This window comes from Condylostylus longicornis, unplaced genomic scaffold (genome assembly GCF_029603195.1).
Source record: "Condylostylus longicornis isolate FDR11 unplaced genomic scaffold, ASM2960319v2 ptg000048l, whole genome shotgun sequence".
Lineage (NCBI taxonomy): Eukaryota > Metazoa > Arthropoda > Insecta > Diptera > Dolichopodidae > Condylostylus > Condylostylus longicornis.
The window spans coordinates 6,219,743-6,239,781 of record NW_026578017.1 but is presented as its reverse complement, the minus strand read 5'-3'; the positions used below and the strand labels follow the sequence as shown (position 1 = coordinate 6,239,781).

General features: G+C 26.7%; 1 protein-coding gene across 1 annotated transcript; it reads right to left on the bottom strand.

The window, feature by feature from the left end:
* Window positions 1–944: 944 nt before the first annotated feature.
* On the bottom strand, window positions 945–1,620 carry LOC129610823 (uncharacterized). The gene is made up of 2 exons (XM_055523569.1): window positions 1,117–1,620; window positions 945–1,049 (listed from the first exon to the last, which is right to left on the bottom strand). Exons 1-2 carry the CDS (start codon window positions 1,618–1,620, stop codon window positions 945–947), a joined length of 609 nt encoding a protein of 202 aa, XP_055379544.1.
* Window positions 1,621–20,039: the final 18,419 nt, after the last annotated feature.

Here is a 20,039-nt window from a genome sequence, read left to right as displayed (position 1 = left end):
TTCTCATTATGAGATATGATGTTGATTTGTTTAAAAGTCTAACTAAGAACCTCCACCAGCATTTTCGTACCTGTACGAATATATATTCCAAGCGTGTACTAAATTTGCCTTATCGTTTGTAACGCCAAAAAATAATAAACTGGGATATAAATTTAAGTATATGTTTTTGGTCAGCATAGAATTCGGAGTTGACTTAACAATATTTGTCCATCGCTCATCCCAAAGATAACTCAAAAAGATAACTAATTGAGTTAAGTTCACCAAATTTTCACAAAAGATTTATTATAGTAAATACCACAACCTTATTTAAATTGAATATGATCGAGCTACTGATTCGAGTAGTTGGCGTACAATTAAACTACAAAACTTATTTATCATATACTAAATATAACAGACTTTAATATATCTCAGAAATTATAGAAGATAGAGGTATGAAATTTGGCCCAAACAAATATACGAGTATTATTATTATGTTATGCTTGATAAGAGCCATTTAAATTTCTCTCAACTGCTGATAGTAGCTTCCATCAAACTTCATAAATTGTTGGATCTTAGTTCAGAAACTTTTGAAGCTACAAAAGTGAAATTTTTGAATAAACAAATTAAGTGATGTGGTTTTCAATTAATAAAACTCTTTTAGATAAGCATAATAGGCACCATATTGTATAAAATAGCACTAAACATATAAAAATCAAGGAGTTGTATGAAACTGTATGTTAACTATCTTCGAGATTTATTGCAACGGGTATCACAGAGTAAATACGGTCAACTATAACTAATCTTGTTTAGATAAATGAAGATTAAAATTTACTTAATTATCCAACAAAATGCACCTCAAAGGCTATAATGTTAAAAAAAACTTTTAAGAATTAAAAAATTATCAATTTTATATTAAAAATTTTAAATTTTATTCCTTTTATTATCGCATAACTAGTTCATAATTTTTATTGTGACCATTTAAGGATTTCAAAGCTTTTTTCAAAAATTTTCTTCAAATCTACACCTTTCTTTGATAATGTGTTACGAATATTAGCTGTACTAGAAGCAGTCTATAAAAAAATATTGTTTGTTAATGGAATTTTAAAGAGATATGATTTTGTGACTAATGTAGCTTACCAAAAATTTATCAACCAATCCCTTGAAATCAGGGTGATTTAACCTTGTCATGAAAGTATTGAATTCAGGGCTAGTTTTCATCTTCAATTTCATTAAAGTAGAAATGTCATCTTTTGGCATAGCATTTAATAAATCTCTTAAGAAACTATTGACAGTTCTTGGCATTATAACTAATTCATCATCAGGGTAACGAGCCACTTTCAAAAGTTCAGCTAATTTGTTTAAATCTTCGGATAATTTATAGCCAGAACTTTCGATATATGTCACAATACCACGGAACTCCGCATTTGAAACAAGTTCACTCCATAGTTTTGAGAATTCATCGGTTTTAACAAACTTAATGAAATCCCCAAATAATTTATTTAATGTTAAGTGTTTTGCAACAATAGCTTTGACTCTATCTACTGGCACCAAAGCACCAATTTCCCGGAAATCATCTTTTAAGTTGGCTTCAGTTGATAAAACAGTAGCAGCAACACAAAGTGTTATTAAGAAGAATTTCATTTTATGTCACAATTAAAAACCTTCTTGTATGTCAACAATAAATTAAATACTAGTTTTTAGACTTTTAAATACGTTCTTTTATAGTTATTTTAAAATTTAAGTGACTCTTGAGGAGTTGGGAGAAATACAAGAAAAATATAATCACAAAATTAGATAAGATTGATAAAAGACAAATAAAAATTAAATTTAAATTTCATATCTTAAAGCACTTAAATTAATGAATACAAATTTCGACGTTAATTACTTTCAAGTTTATGTATATTATCATCTAAAAGAGCTTTCTAAGTATCTGTATCATTAATAACAATCTGCATTTACCCAAAATAGATAATATTGGAAAAACAAAAGAATATTTCTAATTAGAGAAGCAAATAAATGATGATGATTGGAAAAACAACAAGACATGCACAAATTACAAAATTTTTAGTGCGTAGTTAGAATGTAATGTCTGAAGCAGAATTAGCGATAACGTCGCTCAGTAGTGTTTTTTTTGAGCCATATAACTGTGTTATTTGGTTTCAGTATGAGTCTAAAGAAAAATTTTCTATATAATGAATATAATAGGTGAGGAAAGAAGTAGTAGTATTAAGCATTTGCCTAAGTTCAACAGCTTAGTTATTTGATATGCTAACATTCATCAAAAATCTGTTCGTATTTTTCTTAAAAAATATTTTAAATGAAGATTTTTTAACTGTTGTTATAATTTTTACGATATTTGTTTTCCCATGTTTTTATTTTTGTCATTTCCTGCGTGATTCATTATAATTGTTGACGATTCAATACAGTTTGCCACTTCATTAATCCGTTAGTAACGTTTTCAAGCTCTTGAAAATTTCAATACCGAAATCTGCTATAGCGACCGCATTTTGACGATATTGAACCATATGAGTGATTTGATGTTCTGGATTAAAATAACGTCTCATTTTACGTTTTTTCATTTCACATCCACCATTTTAGCAACACATCCTGAATATACAAGAAAATCGGGATTATTGTGTACTGGATTTTATATATTAAATTAACAAAGATCTCAAATTCACCTTGATTTGTCTTTAAATATGTTTTCCTTAAAGCAGATTAATTTTAGAATGTTCAGTAAATTAATTTTATTTTCAATCTAATGAATTAATATAGAAGAAAGAAAATCAATGATAAAATTGCTATAAAAGTAAGATATATGTAGATATATACTTGTACTCGTACATATAGAAAATCTCAGTAAATTAAAATGAAGAAAACTAAGAAATCAAGAAAATAAGAAAGAAAACTTTATCATTTTGGTATCATGTACCCAATAATTAATTTCCAATCAAAGTAACAACACCTTATGGTCAATTTATGTTCATTTGAAAGCGACTTCCCTTTGAAATTTGTGCAATTTTTTTTTTAATTTGTTTTGTTTTTTTTTGTTAATAATCTTAAAAACAAAACAGACATAAAAATCCGAAAATCTGAGAAAGCACGTTTAATAGATTTTTTCATTTCAATGAGCGTGGTTTCATTATTTCGATTGAACGTTTCTAAATCAACACCAGATATGTATATATTTATGGACATACATACAAAAGTATGTACTTTATATTAATTTTATGTGCGCTTACAGTACTACAAAAAATTAAAGATACAGTATTTTTTTTAATTGAGAAATTAATTAACAAAGCAGAGGCAGTAGTTTTAGTTTGTTTTCACGAAGAAAAAATCACTTTTTATCTTACATAAGAAAATTCCAGCTTTGCATTTAACAATTTATCGGAAGTTGGAAGTTGATAATATGTAATTTCAAGAGTTAGGCAGATTAAGTCATTAACTATATAATGTCGAAATCAATGAAATATAAAGTATTAATTGACTATACAGGGTGAGTCAGAAAGCTATAGAACAACATATACCATATAGTTGGAAGATCGAAAATGGGTAAAACTTTTGTTCCGGACTGGGTGCCAGATCTCAAGAGTTTCCGAGTTCCAGTGGTTTTAACGCATTTTCATGAAATTTTTACTTATCAAAGTTTTTTGAATTGTAACTTCCGTTCTGAAAAATATAGAAACTTCAAACACTTTCTGAAAGGTCTAGTAAAAGGCTTAAAATAAACGTGCTTGACTCTGTATGTTATATACCTTCGGAATACTAAGCATTCGAACTTTAGGGAAAATCAAATTTTTTCTTTCTTTTATTTTTTCAGTCTTGCCTTTCTGAAAGTGTTTGTTTGAAGTTTCTGACTCTTTCAGAACGGAAGTTATAATCAAAAAACTTGCATAATTAAAAATTTCGTGAAAATTCGTTAAAATCTATGGCATTCGGAAACCCTTGAGATTTGGTACCGAGTTCGGAACAAAAGTTTTACCCATTTTCGGTCTTCTATCCAATGGTATTATGTTGTTGTATGCCTTTCAGAATCACCCTGTATATAAGTATTTCCATAATAGCGACATAAGTGTTTTATTCTCACTTTCTCACAGAAACTATGAAACTCACGACAGTTTTGTGCACTCAAGTTTTTTTGTTTCGTTCTCAAATTTAAATTTAGAAATTTAAATTATTTTATTATTTATTGCATGAATTGGAACAAATTATGATAAGATAAAATGCCTTTTCCCTATTTCTAGATAGTGAAGTAGTTGAGATAGTCACAAACCTATCTAGAAAAATAGAATTGACAATCAGTGCAAGAAATTATAGCCATGAAATTAAATTTTTATTAATTATGTACAGCACTGTTGTAAGACTACGTATAAAATGCTTTTATTTTCTTTGGATATTGTCCTAAGTTTTGTAATTCTTTAATGTACATAGATCTCTATATAAACAAGCCTCATTACAGCAAAAACAGGAATACTATCAAAAACTCGAAGTTAAACAAAGTAAAATAGAAAAAATAGGCTTATTTTTTAATATAAGATTATTAATTATATATAAGTAATTGATATATAAGTAATGGCAACGGCTTCCCAAATTCTAATTTTTCTTCCAAAATTTTTTCTGTTTTATATATTTTTATTCACATAAAAATAAATATAATTTAAAAACAATAGAACTTTTGAAACTTTTAAATTGATCATCGATTTCCGTAGAGTAGCATAACAACAAAAATTTTTAAAAATTTTGACAATTATCGAAATTGTATACGTTACCGCTTGAATTAGGGGACACACAACATCTATATGTGTTTTCTATCTACTTGTAAGTCAACTTCTTTGACGAGTTAACAGTATTGGATTTGTTTCTAAATGCTTAAAATGCCCGCAATGAAATTTCCTATAAGTTTATCGATACTGCGTTACTGCTGTAAGCACTTTTCGAATTTTCTTGGCTTGTAAATAAAGAGGCTTTTCATTTATATAACTAATCACATTCAATATATGAAGATATTAAGATTTGTATTTTGTTTTCACTTTATTTTTTGTTTTCAACATGTGGAAAAAAGAAGCTACAATAAAAATAAAAGGTTCCCAAACTGAAATCAGCAAAATTTATTTCCAGATGGGATACCAAATATTTCATTCTGTCTTTTCATTTTTCTTTTTTTCTATAATCCATTTTATATTAATTTAATATTATAATAATATTGGTGTTATTGTTTTGTTATACTGAATCAAAATGTACCCAATCGGCTATAATAAAGACAAATAATTCAAAATACAAAAAAAATCTCTTCCAGACCACCTTTAAATCTTGCAAATTCATTCCTGTTCCTATTTTCAAGTTGAATTACATTAAGAAAATTTTTGAATATTAAGTTTAGGATAGAGAATTAACCTCATGTGTGTGAAAACAAAAATTAAATCCGAATTATTTTTGTTTTTGTTTTTCAATGTTATAAAATAATAAGTATTCATAAAAAGAAGTGGGATTACAAAGATTTCATTAGAAGTTTACTGTTATAAGAAGAAAATTACATAAAAAGATTGACCCATTCAATGGACCATGAAATAAAAATCCTAATAAAAGTCGAAGTGGAATCAGTAGAAGAGCAAAACAAAAAAAATGAAAATAGAAAAACAATTTAACGCAATTGAAGGATGAAAAATTCATCGGACTTTAATGAGGCACGTCTATTTAATAAGTTTTAAAGAAATATAAAATAAAGCATATTATATAGAAACGCATGATAAAATAAAACGAAACAGATTTCATTTTGTAAAGGCTGATGAACATAAAGAAGTGAGAAGCTCCATTTAAGCGTACATTATAAATCTATTTAGGTATAGAAATAAACGCATTTTAGGATTGTTTAGATTAATAGAATTAAAAATTTTTCTTTTGTATCAGTCGACTCAAATATCTCGATTTAATTGACCATATCTTAAAGCTAAATAAAAAAGACCTATACCCTATTTTTAAAAAATTATAAAATGATATTGACTAAAACTGCTCTCCATTTCCAGGTTAATTGCCTGGTCTCTGGTTATCGACACAAACAAGTTCGAAATTGATTTAATTTTCTATTTTTCGGTTCTCATTAATGCTTTAGCAATTATTTTGAAAAACAAAAAAAAATATCTCAAAAAATCTTGACGTCTTGTGAATACCATAAAACATGGGAGACTGCCGTTAGAGTATGAGTGCGGCATTCGGCATCGTTTGTTTCCTTTAAGATAATGACAATAAAAACGAAAATATTTCGAATTTTTTGAAACGCGGTTTCTCAACTTCTAATTGAAGCTATATAATTGAATCCTGTAGCTCTAATTTAATTTGAAATTGTGAGATATCGTTTGTTCCGACGAATTTTTCGTTTTATAGTACTTATATGTATTTGCATGTGCATGTGTCATGGATTTCGCGATATATATGAAAGTAGTTATAAACGTTTGTGAATTTTCCATACTTATATTTTCAAGAAAAAATGTAAATTAAAAAAATTAATTATAAAACCTATTGTATAGCGTCAATTAACTTTAAAAAGTTGATTAAAATTTAATTGTTCGTTAAAGTTGTAGCACTTCACTTGATCTACAATATTGTTTGTTAACAAAATATTTTTTTAAAATATATACAACAACCCCTCTAAATTTAACACCTAATTGAATTGAATCTAAAAAACAATTTAAATCAGTTTGTATAATTCTTTTTTTAACGCGATTTTTATTAATGCACAGGAGATTTTTATCAATAATCATATCAGAAACTCAATTGCTATGATTGAAAACGCTCACATCAAATTAACAAAAAAAAAAAACAACTTAAAGAGTTCTTAAAATTTCTAATCAAATTAAATTTTAAAATAATACGCTTTAAGGGTTTTTCGATTTTACATACACATATTTATATTGTATGTAGAGGTACACACTTTAAATATGACGCACACTTTTATTGTTATTAATTACTTTTATATTTACTGAACATGAAAATATAAAATTGAGGAAATAATGCGGTATACACATAGTATATTTGGTCAGTTTGACATTAGGTATGACATGACATGACGTAATAACCTACACATATTGTTAACAATATATGCAATAGTTTTGTATCTGGTACGAAAATAGACCTATTAGAAGTTAAGTTTGTTGTGTCAGATACAATACCTATTATTAGCAAATTCCTCTAAATTCGGCGAAAAATACTTTCTCCTCTACTAATGTAGAGAATGACATTAAAAATTTTTAACTTTTGAGTGGAAATGAAGCACTTTTTTTATTTCAAATAACAGTAGGATCCGGACACTCTGTGGAAATTGTAAAATATTAATAATTTTAAAAATGATTCACTTGTGTACAGAATATTAATTGTCCTTAAAGAAGACGTTCAAAAGCTCCTCTAGCAGATTAATTTTGAAAAAAAATGCCAACTTAAAATCTTATGCCAAAGAATCCACCGTTACAAATGATTTAATCAATTAATAATACCATTCATATTTATACAATCATACAAATCAATTAGTCAATTATATAACTGTTTTTGATAAGTTTTTGATACAGACATATAAGCATTGCTTGCGCCTTAACTACGCACATACGTTACGTATGTCAAACCTGTATAATGTTTACCCCTTTAAATAGAACTCAATAAAGTAGTAAATAGATTTAAAAAAATACATATAAATATTTTGTTCTAAACGTTCATTATGTAAGTGGGTGTATTTGAACCCATTTACAATTGATTAATTGATTATGTCCTTTAAGCTATTTCTTGTATTTCACTCAACATTTACCAGACATTATATTATATGCTTTTGAACATAAGGGGATTTTTTTTTTAAGATATTGCTTATCATAAACATTAATCTGTAAGGATAACAGTGTTCAGGCAATATGCAACAGTATAGTTAAAAGAAAAGCTAGTTACAAGATTGGTAAAGTACGTATAACGTGAATATACATATATAAAATAATATCGGCTTACTATCGATTTTATTATTTTTTTGTCATATAACATGTGTATATTTTGATATTATGCTTAAGAGATGCTTGATGAAAAAACATTTTGTATATGAACGTATGCACGAGCATGCATTTATGACTATACATATTTATAAGTATTTTAATAATATATTTTGTATGTATGTAATGCGTAAATCAGAAAGAGGGTAAATCATGCAAGAAAAAGGGCTGTTTGACCTCAAGTATGACATTTCATAAATTCAGGAAAAATATTATTTTGATGAGTTAATATTAAATTTTCATATATGAGTTATTGTTCATCGTTTACGAATTTTCCGGTACTAAATTTTGTTTGTTTCATTCTTTGAAAAGTGTGTTCTTGTTTTTATTATAAGTTTTTTTTTAAAAAATTAAAATATGTTTTGAAGAAGGAAAATACAAGAATACAAGAATATCGAAAACATTTTAGTCTTACAGCAGTAAGATTGTAGACTAAAAGTTTTTGTGATGTTGCATAATTTCCAAACTGAATCGAATATATGATGGGGTAAGAGCAAAAGTGGACTGACCAACATTTTACATTTACTTAATAATAGGTAAAAGTAAAATTTTCAATGGAATTCTATCACAAAAAATTCTTTTTGAAGCAAAGTGCACTCAGATTACTTAGAGTTGCCTCTAATATATAATCTATATATACATGTTATTAATACAAAAAATAATAATGCATATTAAATTATTGCATACATTTGGGATGAGTAAAAGAAATAAATCGAGAGAAATATTAGCATAATTGTTGAATTCGACGGTTAAGTGAATTGAAATAAAAAGTTATATTTTTTTAATGCCATGAAATTTTCTATTAGGTTTTTGCTCCTTTAGAAATTGGGAGAAGGTTGCAATTTAAAATATATATGAGGCAAGCTTTTCCAAAAATTTGTAATTCAAATTTTACGAATTTTAAACATAACTAAATCGAGTCAGAATTCGATCATTAGCAAAAACATATACCTATACCTCAGCCGCTTGCTTTTTAACTTTATAAGCTAAGTGAATGTGCTCATCCGGTAAATGTTTACCTTTTAACATGGTAAATTTTTATTTTACAAATTTATTTTATATTTTATTGGTATTGTAAACTATTTTTCCATGCACTTCGTTTTGCGCTTTTTTCAAATGATATTTTAAGTCCGAAAATTTTATAACATTTCAACTTAGCTGCCTTTTATAGATGCTTGGTGCAAGCGCAACCTATTTAAAATATTATCGTTAAGACCTTATTGCTATCGTTAAAAAGTAAACGAAAATTTGAATTTTTTTTGACTATCAATTTGCGGTTATGATTTTGTAATTTTTTTTTTTACTTTAAGTTGTTTAAAAAAAAGATTTTGTTTAAATTTTCGGCTTTAATGTCAAAATAAATTAATCAATTTTTTCAAGCTATACGCAAAATTTAATATCCTTGAGTAAGTTACAATTATTGTCCAACAATTTCGTGTTTTTCTTTGATATGTTGACTAGTTTCTGTTTAAAATCTTAAAACGTATGAGACGTAAATAAAAAATTTAAGCAATTTTAAGAAAAACATTTCTTTTTCTACTTATTTTAATGTTTGGGAATACCTGCATTTTATATAATAAATAATTCACATTTCAACTAAACAAAAATCATACTTTGCTCTTAACCTAAACAAGTCGTGCTTAACTGAAAAGAAAGGAATGAAAAAAAAAAAATAACATTTTTATTTTGCACATAACATAATGAATATTTTCTTTAACTGATATTATAAAAAATGAATGAAGGACTGTTATTTGATGCCTTTAGATAGGAACAAGAGCAAAAATTAATGGCAATAAAACAGCAGGATATAGACAGACGACGATGATAAATTCTTATGCTTGAACAAGGAAAAAAAAAACAGTAAATATATGCATGCAAGTATGTAGGTATATGTATATAGGAAATAAAAAATTATATAAAGCAAATATAACAAAATGAAATTTCCTTGAACAAGCACTGCTTTATAACAGGGGAACTTGGACACAGATATAAACAAATATGTAGATTCATACAAAATTCCAATCTTTCCGCTTACATTCAAATATTTGTCATAGATACCCTTCCTATGTTTGTAGATATATGGTTTACCTTGTTTTATTGTGAATTGTAGAAATTGAGTGTTTCTGGTTTGCTGGTTCTTTTATAGCGAATTGAAACACATCATAAACATTTCATTTTCCGCAGAAAATCACCCGAAAAAATAGTTAAAAATGAAGTTACAATGTACTCACGGAGTTTTATCGCGTAATAAACGTTGCTGTAGTAGAAAATTTCTAGTATTATTCATAAAATTTCGCTAAATTTTGTAGATTATAGTATTTTTACATACTTGCTTTATTTGTTTCTAAATAAGTGCACTTTATAATATAATATAAAGTCAAAAACTTAATAATGAATTTTTTTAATGAATTAATAAATTCGGGTTGTTTTCAATATATTTTGACAGACAGACAATAAATTTAGAACATTAAGTGTGGTTTTATCAAATATGAGTATTAAAAATATCACATCAATTGATATTGTTTCTGGTTAATTTAGTTTCATATGCTCATACCGCAGTATAAAGTGAAAGCTTTATAAGATAAGTAAATAGCTATTGCAAGTTCAATACAAATTACATGGAAATCGTAGAATTTGAACTATGATTGTTATGTTTTTTATAAGTTTATGTACAAAATACGCTGCAGCAAATCAATCGTCAGTAAATATTGATCACCAACAAGTTAGAGAGGCTGATAAATTAATCGTTAAGTAATATATAGAATTCTGCAAAAGCAGACGTATAACATAAACTTTTTTTACATTTTTGTTATTCTAGCAGTTTGAGTTCGGCAAATTTTATTGAGGTAAAATTAATTATTTACCCACATGCATGAATTGTTAAAATTTGACAGCCATTCAATAGTGGAAAACAAGTAATTTTGAGAATAGATACAGCAACTTAATATCCGCTTTTGCTTCATTTTAGCTTTAAATCGCCTTTGTTTTTGTAAACACTATACAAGTTTTGTAATACAATTTCAATATACTAGCAAATGGATAGATAGAGTAAAATTAATGGGAACAATTTTTCAAATCAAACAATAAAAAGGTGTCTTTCACTATGTTCTTTGCATACAATTCTAAAATTCTTTTTAAATTTATTAACTTTATCTATTTTTATCGTATCTTATGACAATTTAAAATTTTCAATGGAATTGAAGCAACAATATGTAGAATTTCAATAAAATTTTTAAATTCTATACAAGTTTTACAAAATGTAAATTGGGTCAAACCAATGGTTTGTAATGTAGCACTTTTTCTCCAGGAAATAGACATCTATGCAGCTTTCAAAAGCCATGTATGAATTACATTATTAAATTATTGCCATTCATAAACGAATATATTTCAAAAATTGAAATACGTTTATGATGAGAAATTTATGTAATCTTTGAAGAAAATAAAAATATGTTTTAAGAGATGTTGACATAATGCTCGAATTCAAGGATAATTGCGTGAGTTAAAAAAAATAATTCTATTTTTTAACGGCATGAAATTTACCGTTAGCTTTCTGCATTTATTGAAAAAGCTTGCAGTTTTGGAATATAAGGGGTCAAAAATTTGAATTTTACAAATTTCGATATAGGCGATAACGAAATTAACAATTTATTTATGTCTAAAAACTGCTAAAGTTTCAGGTTTCTATAACCTGAGATCGAGAAGAAACACGACATCAAAAATGTGGAAAAAACACATTTTAGGTAACAGTCAAGTTTAACAGTAATTTTGTTTTTGTAACGTTTAAATATCGGATACTGCGGTAGAAGAACCCAGCCACTACTTTTCTGCAATAAGGTTCAGCTGTAATAAGTAGTTAATTAATGGCAGTTTTAGGGTTTAGGTTGAAGTTTTCTTATACGAAAATTTATAGTAAAGATCTATGTAAAGATAAAAATTGAGCTACTTTCAAGCGAGTAGAAGTTTTGTAAGCATATCTACGAACGGACAGACGGACGAGCAGAGTGAAACTAACAAGCACGGATTTTCAAAAAAAAAAACCTAATTACTAAGAAACACACAGTTCAAATTAGATTTTGTAAAACTTAGAAATTGTTTAAAATAATTCAAAAACTAACACTAATCAGGATTTTAAAAGGCCAAAAAATAGAAATATATTTTCATTTAAATAATTGTTCTCTCGCCACGTTATATTTTTGCATACGTTTTAAGTGTTTATCGATTATGTTTAAATAAAGTTGCCCTAGCACAGTGTTGGATTTGAACTGAAAAGATTTCAAATTTTTGTTTTTGTAAAAGCTTTTTGTTTAATGTATGTTATTATTTTCACATAATATCATTTTTAATACAAATTTCAGCTTGCAGAATTGTTCCGTTTTCGTTTAAGTGCTTTAGGACTAGCTCTTTTTATATGCAGCAGATGGGTTTAGTTCCAAATTTTAACAGCTTATAAGTAAATATTTATAAATTTTTTTTTGACCTGAACAAAATTTCATCTTTCTTATTGTATTTTCATTCCTTCTTTAATTACTGCTAATTTTGTTAAATTTTTTCCAGGAAATATATTTTATAAAACCTCGTCTCGCAACTCGAGACGTTTATATTTAAATCACAGAAGAATGCAAAAATAACTTTGTGAATTTGAGTTATGAAGATTTTTTTTTAAGTCATAAGAACCGAGGACTCTTAAGCTAATAAGTTCGAAGTACTCTTAAACATAGAAATTTGGAGGCCACTCTAAGTACACCACTATTTTTATACAGTTCCTGTTAAATTTTCTTTTTCATCAGAATAGTAACAAATTTAGAAGCTTTGATAATATTTTTTTTAATAAATTGAAATTTACTTTACATACGTTGTTAGACACACTAGCTAAAATTTCACAAAATTCTAATTAAAGGTGTCGCAATACATAAATTAAAGAAAATTTGGAAATTGCTCGTCTTTTTTGTCCTCTGCTCTTCCAAAATATATTATTTTTCACATATGTATGTAGGTACAAGTTTGTTAGCAAGAAATTTCTTTTACAGCGCGTAAAAAGGTCTTTTGTTATGATTACCTATTATTACTTCACAGTATGCACCGTTATTATAATGAATGAAAATATGTACGTACATACATACTCATTTTATACATTAGGTAGGTAAGTATATGCATATATGCATATATCTTATAAAGCGAAAAAACGTTGCATAAGTTTTAAAGTTAGCTAAGAGTTTCGCTATGCTGTGCGACTTTTATAATTTCTCTTTTTAATCTTAAAGATATATAAAGAATTATTCTATGACAAAAATAAAGCATAAAAAAAAATAAATTAAGAAGTTTTGTCGAGACAATGGACAGCAACAATATCATACTATAGTACCAGCTGGTGCAGATAAAATTATAAACTATAAAAGAATGGTATTTAATAAAACATGTTGTTAAAAAACTGGCAAAGATTACTAGAATTAAAATAAAAATTAAATTAAACATCATTAGATACTTTGTGATTATATGAAGAAAATTCTCGTTTTACTCTCCCATTTAAAATTACAGGACAGTTGAACATAGTTTCCGAGTATTTTAGTTTCTTTTAAAAAATTTTAATGTCAAACCTGTATGGAAGTGCTTCTTTATAAAATTTTACTTAAAAAGCCGAAATACATTTTATATGTAGATTTTTAACTAATTATGGTCAACCAAAATATGACTGAAATATTCGTTTTCGTTTTAGGGTTTACGTTAGAGACTCAAGGGAGTAGAATAATAATTTTTCAGATATGTATATCAATTTGGTTTTGAATTTATTTATTACCGACCGTATTGTGTATAGGTAGGTGATGTGATGGCAACAAATTTTACATATCGAGTTTTCGGTGGAAATGCACTTCTCCATAGTAGGGAAGTGTAAGTAAACTATTTTTAGCAACTTGTCGGTCTGTCGGTCTGTGTGTGCACGCGTGTATCTCAAGTTCGGCTGAACCGATTCTGATGAAATTTCATATGTAAGTTTATCTCTTTTATATTGTACATATTTACTTATACGTGTTATTTAAGCTACGAATTGCTTATTATAAGCTTATTATTAGCATAAGTACAGTAAACACAATAAGTTTCTAAATTGTATAACGGAATATGTATTTTCTTATTACTGTAATTTAACGATATAAGTTTATTTAAACCTTGTAAGATGATTTGAAAAAAAATTGCAATAAATTATGTTAATTATTTTGAAAGAATATAGTGTATATGTAATATTGTATAACAGTATGAATATAGTATATATATAATATACATAACTTCTCATATATTTATGGCTTAATATTAAATTTCATAAAATCTCAATTTCACTCATATTAAGATCAAAATTCTGCAACTTTGTGATACTCTAAGAAATACACCACAAATTTTATGTATAAATATGCGAAAAGATGGGATTCTAAAATTCAACAGGATTTTTTTTTTACACAAATTCCGGATGGTGATTACTCTTTTTTATTTTTGGTAGTAAAATTCAAATTCACGTAAATTTTATGCTTTAACGAACCATAACACTAGGTTACCAAATTTTTTTCCTTATGTACTTTTCAGATGGAAAATGGTTTAACAGAATTTTTTTTGTTTTTAATATCACTGCATAAAATAATGAGAAATAGGCATTGCTCTTTATAGAAAAAATTTTAGTATTAGAATTTCTACGTGCCATCACAAAGTCATACAACGAAATAATTCTTTTTCTTCGGAGTAAAAAATAAATTGTCGAAAGTGTTTTTAAGCAAAAAAAGGGCATAAAAATTTACAATATTTGCAGAAAACCCAATGGAAAGTTAGGAGTTTTCGTATAAGGACTTTATAAGTTCTGCCAGTTGTCATACAAGTTTTCGTTTGGTCACATGTATACTAATTTTTAAAAATTATTTATTTGATTTATATTTTTATTAAATTATATTAAATCATCTAACTATTTCATAATTAGATTGTCCTCGGGTAGATTATAATTTAATTAGTTTTTACTTGTTTAGAAAAAAAAAACCTATAAAATTAATGTCGCCCAGTTCAAAGTTGGGTGGCTTAAAATTCAATGAATATAATCTTAAGATCACAAGGATTTTGTGCCCCAATGGGTGAAAGTAGTCCCCTCTTTGACTACTTTCACCATTTGTTAGGTTTTTTAAACGGAAATTACTATTCTTTAAGTTTACTGTGAAATGAGGAAGCTGAGGATTTTTTTATAAGAAAGCTATATTAATTATACTAAAACAAATAAAACTTTTTTTAAGGCTTTGATAAGCAATAATATGTCATTATTGGCAATCATTTTGTTTTTTTATTATTTCAAGAGCGTCTAAAGAGGTCTTAAAGCTTTGGTATGCTTTTTACATACAAATGCCTTATGGGAAGTTTTAAATCTAATTTGAAATCTTAAGAAACCTTATTTTGGGTTATAATACTTTTCTTGGGGTTGCAGCATTTTTCCTCTAAGTGCTCTATATTGTTACGTCACCACCATGCTTTACTCTACATGATACGTGTAGTGAAACAGAATTGCCCATAACAAATTCAAATAAAGATTGCCCTCTACCTTTCCAATAAACAAAAATTGTTTTTATCAAATAAAATAAATTTTTCTTTCCTTTCGTAATAAAATTCTACTTGCACTTTTTAAAATAAACATTCGCGACGCGTTATGTAACATCCGTTTGCAATTTATCGAATTACATAAAATTTTAAGTAAATTATAATTATGAATTTTAAATAACAAACAAAAATTGCCTATCAAGCAATTTTTACTTTGAATAAAAATATTGGGAATGAAAGTTAATAGAAAATAAAAAGTAAGTTAGTTCTAAGAAGCCATACGTGGTATCAACAAGTTTGAAAATAATTTTTAAATAAAAAAAACTTTTTGAATACAAAAACTAAAAAAGTGTTTTTAATCCACATAAAAAAAAAAAAATACAACTTTTGTTACGCGAAATCTTGAGATACGTAAGTATATGTATGTTCTTAAATACTTTTAATTTTACCGTTGCTGTTTTTTTTTTCTTAAGTTTAAATTTTTTTTTATGTATGTAGTTTTAGTGTTTAGCCCGAAATTGTTTATGCAATGACATTAAAATAACTACCCAATGGAAACAAATTACATAAACATTAGCGGCAACATAAGGGCAGATTTTTTTTTTTTAATTTGACTATGGTGTAAAATTTAAATAAGTTCGTGTTTAATGTTATATTTATATTTCTTTTTTTTGTTTCCCTTATAAATATATTCATGTATACACAATACCTTTACGCGACATAAAAAAATGCTGATATATTCAAATATCGGTATTTTGAATATACTTACATTATTTAATGTACGTATACACGTGTATGTATTTTATAAACTAAGTTACTTTGTGGTAGCTGTTTATATATAATGTACGTATACATATTTGCATTTATAAGTACATATATAATTTTAGTTGAAAACGAATAAAGAAGGTCGTTACAACGACGGAAAACAAAAATGAAAATAAATTTAACTACCCTCTTTAGTGTTAAATAAACTTGCAAATAACTGATGTCTAGCGTAAAAACTTTTTCTTTCCTTTTATTATTGTTGTTACTTGTTTAAATGTGTACTATCTATTCACTTGCGTTTTCTTTCCACACAGAGAAGATATTGTTATTTTTCTTCAAGATAATGTTAATTACGAAGGAATAAGAATGTCTTTTCAAATAGTCACCAAATGCGCGTAAGAGAAACAATAATGTATGTAAAAGAATTTCAAATTAAAGCAATATTGTCCTTTCGTAGGGGAATTGAAATGAAAAATTGAATATTAAATAAAATACGATGTTGAAGCAAGTGAGATTGAGAATTTTTTTAAATCAATCATTTTAACTACACATATAACAAAACTCTCAGAGCAGTTGATATAAATGTTATAAATTTTCTTAAATACACGTTAAAAAAACCTGTTGCCAGATTTGAAATGAAATTTCTAAATTTCTAGCATTTATGTGATCATACAGTAGTGTTTTTAGTTCATTCACTTTCATAGACAAATTACCCTATATTTTGAAAGAAATTTATAACACAATAACAATTTATTTAAAATTTAGAAGATTTTATAACAGATAAATTTTTTTGGTAACGAGTATATTGAGTTTTGCGCCTTTGCCTTTAATGTTTATAGTGTATGTTGATCCTTTTCTTTATATTTCATTGCATTTACAAGTTGATTTTAATATAGCTAAATAAAAAACAGTGTAACGAAGACAAAAATCTTAAAACTCCCAGCTGACACTCAATAAAATTTTCAACGTCCTCTTTTATATTGTTTTTCATATATTATTTTTGTTATGTTAAAATATTGGGTAATAACGGGAAAAGAAAAGCCATTAAAATTTGATTGCAATATTCCTTAAGTACTGCTAGTTTTCTTAAACATAATAATTCAAGAAAACCAACAAGTAGCTATGGTTGTAAATAACAAGTAGCATTTATACAGAATAGATGAACGTTGACACATACATTATGTATGTAGACAAAAAATGTAATATATCAATAGGAAAGATAGTATATTAATATAGAAATTAAAAATATGTTGCGACCTATGTTAGAAAAAAAAAAACAATTTTCTTTTCTTTATGAATGAAAAGAGTAAAAGATGCACCTAGCTCGTCTTTCATTTAATAGATAATATTACGTACTTATACATAAATATATAGGATTTATTTTTAGTAAGCAAATGTTTATAAAATAAATGTTGGTTTTTTATACCCTGCATCTTCGCGAAGGGTATATACACTTATGGAAGTTATAACCACTTGAAAGAGTCGCCTCCGGTATGAAATCTATCTACTTATATTCTTCTTCAGCGAAAAATTCTGCGTTGATTTAGCCGAACAGTTAATCCGTCCGATAGCTCGATAATTCAAAAACGACACCAAACTTTCACTAATTCTATCTTTTCTGCCAAAGATGGCTGCTGTTGTAATTGCATCAATTCAGACAACGGGTTTTGGTAGCTGCCATACAACTCAAAGAGTTTATTTTAAATATTTTGAAAACTAATAAAGATGTTAATATCAAATTTTACGAAGATGCGTCCAATTGCATTTACAGTGTTTCTGGTACCTGCCATACAACTACATAAACTAATTTTAAATATTTGAAAAAATCATATTTATTAAACTTGGCAGTCGTGTGTCCAGTTTTATGTCACATTTATTCCGGAAGGTTTGTTAGAATGATCTGACTGATTCGGGTAGTTACCATACAACTCCAAAATTAAATTTCAATTATTTGAAACTTAGCAATTGTGTGTCCAATAATATGTCAGACATATCTGTGCAGTTTCTATAGTGGTTTGACAGGCTTCAGTACCTGTTATACAACAATGAAGGCTAGATATTTAGAAAATAAATTTAGACTCAGATTGCCAAGGTGCAGGGTTTAAATAATTTTATAATTCGGTCGGTTTACACTGACTGAAATGTTTTTACTTGTTATTTTTAAATATAGAAAAAAATCGAAGAAATCCTGATCCATATTTAATTTTTTTTTTTAATTTCTAATTTTCCATTTAAATTTTTCTTTTAATTCTCACCATTTATGGTTAAGAATGTAAACTTAAAATGATTAAAGTTTCTTCAGTTTTTTCGTTTGCCTCAAATATTTATATTGGTGAAAAAACGACCATGAAACGACCATCACCCTTTTCATTTGCTTAGTTAGGTTAATCAGACATAGAAGGAAAACTTGCATCAACTTAAATCTGTTGAGCTGATATAGTTGTTAAATCTGTTGAGCTGATTATTTTCTTATGCAATTTTCCTTTGATATTCTAGAAATTATATATTTTCTATAACTGTAAAATATTCCTGATAATTGTAAAATATGCAGTTTTTAATGAAAACATTTCAAATATATCATAAGATTTTAGGTGTTTTCGATTGTCCTCACATATTTCAAAATTATTTTGCAAGTTTTCCCTACATTAGGGCTAGTACTTATTTGACTCAAGTAATCTAAATCTTTCAATGCTATATCCGAAGTTCTAAAATTAAAATATTGCGTCAAATTATTACATTAACTACAAAAACTGGAAATGCTTTTATAACATACTTTAGACTTGCTGTTTTGTGGAGTTACCAATATGAGAGTACCAACGTAAAAGATGTTCATTAAAAATTCTGACCAACAATTTTTTATTGAAATTTCTGAATATTATTGTAATCACATTCTCATCGCATTATTCCGTTTCATTCAATTTTCATCGATTATTGGTACGGAAAACTCGATTCAAAAAACCTGGCAAATAAAAAATAAATGTATGTATACTGTTTAATGTTGCAAGATAATATGTTATTGATGTCCTTTAAAACTTGTTCCTATCTTATAATATTTTTTATACAACAAAATATCAGGTCGAACGCAATACTTCATAAATCATAAATAAATTTAAATATAATTTTTTAACATTATCCTGAACAAAATCATTTCTTTGCACACAGTTCAATGTTAATCTGTCTTAGAATGCGACTCAGTTTTTCATAGGATACAAACTATAATTATAGCATTGATTAAATTTTTATAATTTTCTTCAATGACCTTTTGGAAGATAACAAAACATTTAGCCAGTACTCACTCGCAATTGATTTTTGTGAGTGACTATGCTGTAACCAAATTCCTCGTAGCGTTCCAGAAAAAGAAACTTTATTAAACATAATTAAAACTCCTTTTGTTCACTTTAATTGAATTAATAGAGACTGATCTGCGTGAATTCATTTCGATTTACAGATAATTTTTTTTTAATAATATAAGGTGTGAAACATGAAAGTGGAAATAACACCAAAGGAGATCAGGTTTTTTTTATTGTTTAACAAATTACATGGACAACAAAAGGAAGGTAGATTCGGGTAAAATTTGATATTTTTGAAAAATATACAAATTGATTTTTTAGTTAACACGAAAAATAGTTCCTTAACAGGAGATTTTCGAGTAATATTAGACACTCTCTTGCTATGTTAATTTCACAATAGCATTGCTTCATTTTTACCAATTTG

Excerpts from the sequence above, each read along its gene's own strand:
- LOC129610823 (XM_055523569.1), bottom strand. The coding sequence starts at position 1,620 with ATGAAATTCTTCTTAATAACACTTTGTGTTGCTGCTACTGTTTTATCA. Across the intron at positions 1,050-1,116 it reads GATTGGTTGATAAATTTTTG|ACTGCTTCTAGTACAGCTAA; the intron begins GTAAGCTACATT and ends ATTTTTTTATAG.